General features: G+C 40.7%; 2 protein-coding genes across 2 annotated transcripts; one reads left to right on the plus strand and one right to left on the minus strand.

Moving 5' to 3' along the window:
* The first annotated feature begins 1,800 nt into the window (after positions 1-1,800).
* Positions 1,801-2,826, plus strand: LOC306985221 (proteinase-activated receptor 1-like). The gene has a single exon (XM_079587210.1). The coding sequence runs from the start codon at positions 1,845-1,847 to the stop codon at positions 2,790-2,792; it is 948 nt and encodes a 315-aa protein (XP_079443336.1). The 5' UTR covers positions 1,801-1,844; the 3' UTR covers positions 2,793-2,826.
* Positions 2,827-8,893: 6,067 nt separating this feature from the next.
* On the minus strand, positions 8,894-10,555 carry LOC306984865 (uncharacterized protein). Its single transcript, XM_079586571.1, has 2 exons — positions 9,411-10,555; positions 8,894-9,003 (listed from the first exon to the last, which is right to left on the minus strand). The coding sequence occupies exon 1, from the start codon at positions 10,488-10,490 to the stop codon at positions 9,687-9,689; it is 804 nt and encodes a 267-aa protein (XP_079442697.1). The 5' UTR covers positions 10,491-10,555; the 3' UTR covers positions 8,894-9,003; positions 9,411-9,686.
* Between the last annotated feature and the right edge of the window lie 774 nt (positions 10,556-11,329).

The raw sequence follows: 11,329 nt of genomic DNA on the forward strand, positions 1-11,329 counted from the left end.
TTAAATAACATAATCTGTAATTGCGTAGTGCATGTCCAAGTAAGTTATATTTGTAGTAAACAATTGTGGCTAACATGTATACATTTTTGAGAGATCTACCACAAACAACCACTGAGTTACCAATGCTCAAACAAAAGGTGTACCTTCATCCCCGTTCTCCCCATAACTTCACCATGGTACGGTTATAGAATCAGATGCATTGTAAAAACATATCTGTAATCAAAAAAGCTGGTATTCAACAGATGTTGCATGCACCCACATAACAATATAGGGATCTCCCAGTCACGTGACCCCTAGCCGCGTGTCAGCCATTTTGATGGAATACATCCATCTACTCAGTGCAGTGATGCGCGGGTCAATGTATAAACAACCCGCACCCGACCGACGTTTTCAACTAACCCGCCCGCAAAAAAGAAAGAAAGAAAATTTTGTACCTGACCCGCTTCCTTGGCCCGCATTTATTTTAAATAGCTAGTAAATGCTCATATAGCGTCATTGGGCCATAGACGTAGGATCTAGGGGTGCGGGTGCCGCATTTTTCTGAATGCTGTATGATATCGCCTAGTGTTATGTAATAAAGGCCTGATTTATTTATTCATTTATTTTGTTTAATTTTCTTAACAATTAAGATGCTGCATGTGTTTATCCAGTCTAATCGAAGTGTGCGTCTCTCCCCGGACTTTCCCAACAAAAATCCCGCCCGCCCCCTCTCAGAAAATACATAAAACTGACATTACTGAGCTATATGCGTTTAAAAGTAGCCTATTAAAATTGCACAATGGCATTGTTCAGTTCAACGTGTTGGGAAACCGGGCATTTTGTCCCGCGTCAGCTTTTATTCAAAAGTTAATAACGCGCTCAACATTCAAAAGGTAAATAAGGATTTCCCACTTGCATCTCTCCTGTAAAAGGAGAATTAGGAATCATAGATCCATATGAAGCACCACAAGTTCTTTTTACAGGCATTAAATGTGTAGAAAAACTTCATGACATTGAGTTCGGTGACATTTACAGCTACTCACGTCCCATCACGCTACACCGGAGCTTTTAAAGCATACAAAAGCTTAACGTTAGCAGGCTATCGGTATCACGAGTCCGGCTGGGTCAGCAACTCTTTTATTTGGACGCCAGCGGGGAAGGATTTTTCAATCATCACCGCAAAAATTGGTCTATGTATTTTTATAACCAAATTATAGTGACGTTACCTGTAATAATCTTTAAACTGAGTTTACAGGGGAAAACACAAAACAAAATCACCTGTTTATTGCCACCAACCACTTGTTTCTCCGTTGAATTTCTTTTGGGATACGGTACAAAGATATTCCTTTTGTATGATCACGTATCTGATCGCATCCAACTGCACAGCATCGCTCGGGCATGATAGGAATATTTCGCGACGAGCTGTAGTATCACCGGCGGTTTAGCATTTTCTATTCCGTCAAGATGGCTGCTTGGCAATCATCCACATAAGGCAATGAGAGAATGTCCTCAGCGCTCTCTGCTGTACATTTGGCAATGTCTCGATCTAAACAATGAAACGGTGCAGAGCAATGTTTCCCGTCCATGTCATTATTGTTTGTCAGTGATGAAGCTCAGATTGTGAATGACTCTACTGCAGGGTAAGACAAATGTATGTCCATATATTCATAATAGTATCAAAATATGAGGACACTTTTTTGATGGGGGGCCTCATGAAAGAAAAGAAACACCCAGGTTGTGTGAACTTTCACTAACGGTGTTGTGCTTTTGTATGTTCATCTACAGATGACAGCCTTGTTGGCAGTTTTTATGGTAAAGAAGACTGTATTGTTACTCCAGACCAAGCAGAACTCAACTGTTCCTCAATGTCCACCTCAGAAGAGGCTGCAGTCTTCCTCAAAGGTTTGATGGTCACACGCGTCATGCCCTCGTTCTACATCCTCGTCATCCTCATTAGTTTGCCCGTGAACGCTTTGGCCTTGGTGACGTTCACCTGTAGGATTCGAGTGAAGAAACCAGCCGTGATCTACATGTCTAACCTGGTGTGTGTGGACCTGCTCTTCACCCTTCTGCTGCCTCTGAAGATCCACTACCAGCTGAACGCTTCAGATTGGGTGTTCGGTGAGGCGGCGTGTCGTGTGCTCACCGCTGCTTACTACTGCAACATGTACTGCTCCATACTGCTGATGATGTGCATGAGTGTGGACAGACTGCTTGCTGTGGCGTATCCCATCGTCTCTCTAACCTGGAGGAGTGCAAGGAAAGCCACGTGTGTGTGTGTGCTGGTCTGGCTGCTGGCGCTCGCTGGTACGGTGCCACTTCTCTCAATAACACAAGCGGTCAAGATTAAGGATGTGGGCGTCACTTGCCATGACGTGCTGTATCAAACAGAGAAGTATGTGTACCTGTTCTCCATCCTCTCCTGCGTCTACTTCTTCTTGCCACTGGTTGTCACCTTAGTGAGCTACTCTACCATAATATATGTGCTCAGTGCAAAGTCTGAATCTCTAGCAACATCATCATCTTCACACAACCGAAGGAGAGCTGTGATTATGGTTATCACCGTGCTGATGGAGTTTGTGGTGTGTTTCGCACCAACCAACGGCATCCTGTTGTATCACTGTGTTCGTTTAGCTACTGGAGGAAACAGAGGGGAGGGAGATTCATCATATGCTGTTTACCTGTTGGCTGTGTGTTTCGGGAGCGCAAGTGTTTTCCTGGACCCTCTACTGTACTACTACGGCTCGTCTCAGTGCAGACAGCAGATCAGATCTGTGTTGAGGAGGGAAAAGGCAAAAAAGCCAACCACATAAGTAACACACAGACAAAATCTACAGCTTTCACTAATACCAGGCTTGCAGTAAAGTGTAACATTTAAAAAAATATTATATTATATTATATTATATTATATTATATTATATTATATTATATTATATTATACTATATTATATTATATATCCTGTTTATCTGTGGTGGAAGGTAAAGCAGCTTTAAAAGCATTATTCAGCTTAAGCCAGTTCAGTTTTGATTAATTTCAATAACTGTGATATTTGAATATGTACTGCTAAGTTTTACTTCCTGATAATAAAAAATGCCACATATCAAGTCAATGTTTCTTTTACCAATAACACTCATTTCTGTCAGGAGCTTTATCGTCAAATACGATTGACAATTAGCATACAGTTTGGATTGGCGGTATGGTTCCGTTCTGGGAGAGAACTTCCTGCGCATCCATGCAGTCTAGCATGGATAAGAGCAGCAATAACCCCCCTTAGGGGAAACAGAACAGAACCAACATGAATGTATTGCAGATATCATTTCAAGATTTTAAAGTATAACATAACATCATTCCAAAAAGAAATGTGGTCATGGAAAGACATGGCTTCAGGAAACCGCAGTACAGAGGACGGATGAAACAGTAGAGCAGTATATTGCTGCATTGAGAGATTTGGCTACTACTTGTGAATTTGCTGATAATCTGGATGATATGCTGCGTGAAGTTAGCTGAAAACATTGCTAACCCTTGCATTCGCGAAAGATTATTCGTGGAATCTAAGGGTGCTTTCACATCTCGGCTCATTTGGTCCGGACCAAGGGCGAAAAATAATACTTTGTAGCATTTTTCAGGGGTTTTGGTTCCTTTTTGCACCACACTGATTGCTCTGGTCCGAATCAGTTGATGAAACAAACCAAAATGCAGTCACATGACAACATCCACATCACTCGTTGGCCAGATGTGTCTTGAACGTATTTCCATAACTGCCCTTCGATTGGTCAGAATTAATGTGTGGGGAAATTCCAATAGAACTCCTGGAGGTAAACAAAGAGGAGGAAAATCCGGCAGTGTTGTGGTTTCAATCTTTTTATGAAATCACTTCTCAGAGATCTTTGATGCCAGAAATGTTAGACTTTATTCACAAACAAAGCCGAGCTCCCTTCTGCAGAAAAAGTCGCTCCAGACATGTGGTCAGCTTCACATATATACCCACATCACTTCCAAAAATGGTAATACCTCCTATAGATATTTTTGGGCTGAAGTTTCACACCATGTGACACACTCAAATAGAATTATCTGCTGCACCAGCAGCTTGACCTTTCTTCAAGCCCCTAAAAGTGCATCCAAAGTCACACACTCACAAAGGAAATAAATAATAGTGTCTTAATATGTAGCTAAATTACTGATCTTCTAAATAATAAAATCTTCAACATTCCCTCCTCTGGGGCTTATCTAAGCCCCACTTTACTATCCCTTTCCCAGAGTGTAGTTTCACAATCCAGCCCTCTCAGTTATGCTACCTAGTGACTCAATTAAGTCACTCAGTCACCTTTCCAATGACTAGGTTGTGCTACCACACTCTGGCAGAGTATTCGAGCCAAACATCTTTCTCCACATATTTTCTTTTCTTTCAGTTGTATTTTCTTTCTTTCAATGGAGAAAGTAAAAGACTTCGAATTCTCCCTATCAAAACAAAAAAGAGTAACACATTGTTATAAGCGTGAGTGTGTAGTTTGTTCTGCCTTGCCTGTGGTTGTCACAGTTATGTAGAATACATCAAAACATTAAACCATGCATTATACTATTAAAAGTTTTTCTTGTAGTGCAGAATTTCTCTTCGACCCAGACACTTTACGCATCGTAGAGGGTCACCCTTCGGGGAGAGGTTAGGCTAGCACATACACCCAGGGTCTGGCTCGTCAATCATCTTCTCCTTCCTCACTTGAATCATTGTCCAATGCTTGTAAAATCCAATTTGTTTGGCCTGGGTAATCTTTTGGGTAATGTATTTTTGTTGCCCTCTAAGTTTATCTTTCCATTCTCTTGATATTTTAGCACCTCCATTAGCTTAACCGTGATTTTAACAACTAATGATCTTACTATGGGAAGTACACAACAGAATAATAACCACCTTTCAATATTGCACCTTCAGAAAACATTCCTAATTTAGCAAACCATGTTTATACTTCAAATCAAGTTTTTCTTAACTTTTTGCTCTTAAACTTTTTTTACTTAATCCTGTATTCGCTAAATGTTCCTCCCTGCGCAGTATTATTTGGTAAACGTGCAACACTGATCTTCAAACATAAGTCCTTCTACTTTTCTCATGTAATTGTTTTCCTCCTAATGCAGATAAAGCATTACAGTAAATCTCTGCTGATTTATAATAAATAATTTATTCATTCTGCGTTTTTATTTTTCGTGATCCATATGAATTTTGATTTAAAATAGGGCTGGGTTAAATACCTATTTTTCTAATTTTCACTTGCTTCTTTTTATGAAGGAATATCAATTATTAAATTCGAAGAATCAATCTTTTAGTCAATCATTTTTAGTTGATGAACGAACAGAACATTGTAGTGCACCTTCTATCCTTTAAATCTCTTTGTGCTTCGTTATAAAGTTTCATATTTTAAATTCAGTTTTATTACCAAAATGTAACAATAAATACCATTTAGACATTTTTAATCTTGCGTTATAGCTCCTCATTGGAGCTCCTCAGTTCAAGCATACTTTAACTGAATACCTTTTCTTCCTTTCTACTAATTTCTAACTAAACTATCATGAATAAACTAATTATGTCACATGTAATCACTTAAACTAAGAAAGCTTTAGAGCAATGTTACATTTACCTCATAAAAGTCATTCAATAAACTCATTAGACAATTAGAAAAAATAACTCCAGAAAATAACTTTTCTACTACCTTACATATTGATTATATGTACATTTCTTTTTTCTGTATATTTAAATAAATCTAACCATCTAAAACTTTTTATATCAACCATTTAAAACATAAAGCATTATAACTTAATTATTATTAAAACTTCCTTGTGTGCAATTTGAGTGTTCGTATACAATTCATTTTAATCTTCAATAATCTTGGAATAACTTGCTAACCCATTATCTGAATATATTTCTGATAGCATTTCAAATCTAAGGAATACTTCTCTGTTAGAAATCTCATTTCTGCATCTGCCCCTCCTCTGCTAATAACATTGCCTTTACCCGTCTATATCATGTCCACATAATCCATTATCAAGCGTTTTAATAGTCCTTCTCGCCTATTTGTGTCGCTGTTCCTTTCTTAACTGTTTTTTGGCACAAATTTTACAAATTTCACATTCTTAATCTCTCCTTTTCCTTAATTCTTAATCTCTCCTTTTCCTTAATCTCTTCTTATTCCCCCCTTGCGCACTGGTCAAAACCATGCGCATCTGGATTTAGAATATTCAAAAGTGATGTTGGTGTAACAATCTGTCCTTCATGTGAATGTCAAATATCTGTTTTGACCCTCCTCTGGTACCATAGATTGTTCTTAAGAGCCTGCTTGTTATTGAATTCGAATAACTTCCAATTGAGTTTGTCATTCTATTACCACTACTTAATATTTTATTTAGTCAATAGCATATTGAATCATAACATAATCTTATGAATTAAAATTGAAATCGAATATTTGTTAATAGCCTTAATACTTTTTTTTTTTAATTTCAACTGTAGCCTTAAACTATAATTAGGTATACCCCTGTATTGACAAGTTGCATCTGAGTACCCGTTTGGATCTATTTTAAAATGTCTTTTAGTTCTTTCTTTTTTTTCTTCCTTTATGAATTGTCTTAATTCCCATTATTCTATGTAAATTTCTTGAATTAGTCGTTAACATTCATTTTATCATCATACCATACATTTTCTTCTCTGGTGGGGTTATTATTAGGTTGCTACTAAATATTCAAGGGCTTTAACATTACATTTTTAGAAAAGTTTGGTTGATGTTGAATAATATTGTCTGAACTTGTACTCATCTCTTTCACTCTGATTCTCTTCTTTGCACAACTCCTTGTGAATTTCCCACATTCTGCAACTTTTCATTCCTGTGAATTTGGTTAAGTTTGTCTCCTTTTTCCATTCATGTTGATCTTTGTGAGTTGTTGCAATGGGTTGTTTCCTCTCATTTGCAAGGGAAGATCATTGATCCCTCACTTTCTGTTGTGGAGGGGGTTGAGGCTTGTTGGTGTATTTTAAGTTGAGGCATGGACTCAAATGTCCCTTTGCTGATCAATGCACAAGCCTCTTCTGAGCCTCTTCTGAGTTTACAATGCACAGTCACTGGTTCTTTGTTAGAACCATCCCAGAAACCTTCCTGGAAGTGAGCTTACTGATATCTGTGTGTTATGCGCTGCGCAAAATGTGGCACTGTTTTTACCCAATTTTTTCTATTGCCACTACAGTTTCAACCAGGAAATTTAACCAAATTCATCCATGGTCATTATTTTATTGGGCAGAGTTTGCCCTGTGGGCCCACATATTCAATTTTCAATACAGCTGTATTGGCAAAATAATTGATTTGCCTCTGTCTCTCTTCAAACACAATCTCTCACACCATTCATACCCAGTCACACCCATTGGCCAACACACACTCCAGTGGCTGCTGCAGCAGGTTCTGCTCTAAATGCAGAACTTATAATTTTAGCTGTGGAATGCCACAAGGTCTGATCAGGTCAACACAACTATGTCCAATCACTATTGAGAAGTTTCCATGATCATAAGGTTTCCATTTAACACCGGTTGTACAAAACCTTTTTTCTTTTTATAAACTCGAATATCCTCTATATTTTAGAATAATAGGCCTAGTTGGTCTAATTTTTCTTTCATATTATTTTTGTCTTTGCTCATGAGCTGCTTTTAAGAAGAAAATTGGAGATCTCTGCATAATCTTGGATCCATGGTCAATTACATTTCCAACTCATTATCCCAGTTCTGACGTTTGTGATTTCATAATTTTGGACTTTTGGAGTAACTTTTCCCTCCAATCTATCTCTAGAATTTACCAAAACAAGATGGAGTGACCAGTATCATTGCTTTGTCAACTATAATAATCAATAATAATCATACTTTTACAATAATAATCATGCTTTGACATTTTGTCTATCTTTTTCTTTGCCAGAGAATAATTCTATCATGCTTTTAGCCCTATAGTTGTTTAATCTAATAGCCCTCACTATACCAAATCCAGCCTCCGTTCTAATTATTTGGTGAGTTTGAGCACCCACTTCTGTCTGTCAACATATTTTATTTTTCTTATAGGGCTGGACTTGTACCTACTGAAAAAGCAGAGAGGGTTAGTTTAGCAGAGAATATAAAGAATTGCTATGAGACCAGTGAATAATCAAAATGAATAAAGTTAATATAATAATTAACCAACTTTGAAGCAGTCTCTAGAGTGATCATTGAAGTCCACACCTGTGTTGCCCGTAAAGGTCAGTTCTTCTGTTTTTAGATCATCAGTCCGTTGAAGCTTCTTGGTTGTCACTCTGCATATGTCGTCAGCCGATGCTGTCACTCAAAGGCCTGGTGTTAGGCTCTGCTGTTCCTCTGCCTCTTCTCAGTTTGGGCTTTGAAGTTGATCCTGCCTGAGTTTTGCATCTCAGGATTTTCTCTTTTTCCTTAGGAAAAGTCTCAAGTGAACGTTTCACCTTTTCCAGCATTAAATCAGTCTTTCTCCTTGTTGAGCTCTCCAGAAAGTCAATTTCAGGAGGGGAGCAGAAAGCCCCTTGTAGTGAAGACTACCTTGCTTTCTGATAAGGGCTGGTTTCAGGTGTGTTTAGCAGTGTACTAGGTGTGTCGGTCAGAACACCACAGAGATACAAGTGATCAACTTGAACTGCTTTATTATGGCAAGGATATAAGATGAACATCAGAGGGAGGAGTCAACCACTAACATACACCTTACTCAACTTCCAGAGACGTAGGAGGCGGCTTGTGACCTGCAATGGGCCTATTGGAGCTTTATGGGTGACAGTGAATTATCTGAGCCTTCTCTGGCGAAAGCAGGTTGTTTCCAGAATTCTGAGGAATTACAGTCAGTATGAGGTTTGGAATAGTGTCAACGAGTAATCAATCATTGAGATGAGCACAAGAGGCCCAGGTGGAAGAAGAGATGGAGTAATGTCGTTGGCTTAATGAGTAGGTGTTAAGTCTTGATCTGATGGGAGTGTAACATGAATTGTGCGGATATTTTGATGTGGTTTCCCTGTAAAAGACAAAGAACAGCACTCAAATAACAGCAACGCTATTACAAATGACCACGTTAGCACCGTTACATATGCCACATTATCATAGCATTAATAAACAAACTATTTGACTCCTCCCCTCATTCATGAACCATGCATGAACACAAGATATAACGTCACACGGACAAGCATTATACTACTTATATGACTCACAATTATATCTTCCCTCGTTTTACTGTTATTATCTATCAACATGAGTTATTAAACATTATAAACATCATCTATGAACACTGATGATCGACAGTTATGAGGCATAACACGGGTAAATTGGCATCGCGCCATAAGCCCACACGGACGTTAACAGCATCATTGCATCATAACATCACAATGAGCGTAGATCGGCATACAGTAGGATTCCTGTACTCACTCTTATAAGACGCACAGAAGCACAATATACACTCAATCTTAGGCTGATAACCAACGTTATTCGTCTTCTCCAGCGTCCGTGCATGCGAACTGATATCTGAGGCGATATGCGTCACTCTGTGACGAATCATTAGCTTTTCTGAGCTCGTGCACGTCGTACTTTCATAATAAAAGTCCCAAGTACCGTTAAGCGCTACAGCGCTCTTAATCCTCTCAAATAGGCTTTTCCACAGCCGCCCCCAAATTGCGTGCAATTTGCTCATGTAAAAGACTCGTCCTAATTTGAAGCCACCGGAGGGCATTCCTCATCCTCCTCACCATCTGGGATAACTGGAAGAGTAATAAGACGAGCAACTGGCCGGGTATATACTCTGTCTTTGACTTGTACGTCCGCGGATCGCACATGACCATCCGCACTCGTATGTACCTTAACCACTCTGCCTACTGGCCAAAGTGCTCTCGGGAACTGGGGGTTCATCACCAGAACTACTGAATCCACTGTCAGATCAGCTGAGGCACCATGCCACTTCTGCCTGCATTGGAGGGTCGGCAGGTAACACCTGATGAACCGTGCCCAGAAGTGATCTGCCAAAACCTGGCTGTGTCGCCATCTCCGCCGGCTAAGTCCCTCGCTCTTAGGGTAAACAACTGAAGGTAATGCTCCATCAAGCCGCCCCATCAAGAGGACATTAGGAGTCACAGCGTCCAAGTCAGCCGCACTGGATGAGGTATAGCCCAAAGGTTTGGTATTCAGTATTGCCTCCACCTCTAGTAAGGTAGTACGTAGTACCTCCTCTGAGATAGGTTGAACTCCTATGACAGTGTACAGTGCAGTCTTGACAGACTTGATCTCCCTCTCCCATGTTCCCCCGAAGTGAGGAGCTGCAGGGGGGTTAAAGTGGAAATCAATCTTCTGCTTGGCTAGGAGACGTTGGAGGTCGGGAGACATGCTGTTAAAAGACTCACGGAGCTCCTTCTCCCCTGCCTTAAAGTTCGTACCCTGGTCGGAATAGAGTTCAGCTGGAGTACCTCGGCGAGCGATGAACCTCCTGAGGCTCATCAAGAAAGAGTCTGCGTCCATACTGTGCAGGATATCCAGATGCACAGCCCGTGTAGTAAGACACTTATAGATGATGCCCCATCTCTTCTCTGAGCGCCGTCCTATTTTAACTTGGAAAGGCCCAAAGCAGTCGACACCCGTAGAGTAGTACGGCGGTTTGTATAAGCGTAGACGGGCTACGGGTAGGTCAGCCATCTTCGGGACCAACGGCTTAGATTTCCATCTCCGGCACTCTTTGCACTGGTGTTGCACCCTCCGTACTGCCTCTCTGCCACGGAGAATCCAGAAGACCCGGCGCATTTCTGCGAATACTCGCTCAGGACCCGGATGACAGAGGCGAGCATCGTAATCCTGGATAAGGAGCTTTGTTACTGGATGCAAAGGGTCCAGGACAATAGGATGTTTGAATGCGGGGTCTAACCATTCAGCACGTCTGAGTCTTCCTCCAACTCGTATGATTCCCTCGTCGGGATCCAGCTCCGGGGAGAGGGCAAGAAGGCGACTACTTCGAAGTACCGTTTTCCCTGCCTTTAGGTGACGCAACTCCTCCGGAAAGCACTCAGCTTGAACTCTCCGGTAGATAGTCATCTCAGCCTGCCGGTAGTCTTCCGCTATCAAGGACTCATCACGGTCTGCCGCCCCATGTACCTCCTGTGCTACGGCCTCAACCATATCCTTCCAGGACTCGTATGGCTGGTCCAGTTGAGTCTCCTGTCTATCTGCTTTAGATACCACTCCACACGACGCAGATTTCCTGTACTCCGTGACATCCTCTTCTGACGCCCCTCCTGGTGATGATGGCCATTCATCAGGTCCCTTAAGGAGGAAGGACGGACCTTGGCTCCAGCGGTTAGGCACTG

The sequence above is a fragment of the Phoxinus phoxinus genome, assembly GCF_949152265.1.
Source record: "Phoxinus phoxinus genome assembly, chromosome: 17".
Lineage (NCBI taxonomy): Eukaryota > Metazoa > Chordata > Actinopteri > Cypriniformes > Leuciscidae > Phoxinus > Phoxinus phoxinus.

Excerpts from the sequence above, each read along its gene's own strand:
- LOC306985221 (XM_079587210.1), top strand. The coding sequence starts at position 1,845 with ATGTCCACCTCAGAAGAGGCTGCAGTCTTCCTCAAAGGTTTGATGGTC.
- LOC306984865 (XM_079586571.1), bottom strand. The coding sequence starts at position 10,490 with ATGGACGCAGACTCTTTCTTGATGAGCCTCAGGAGGTTCATCGCTCGC.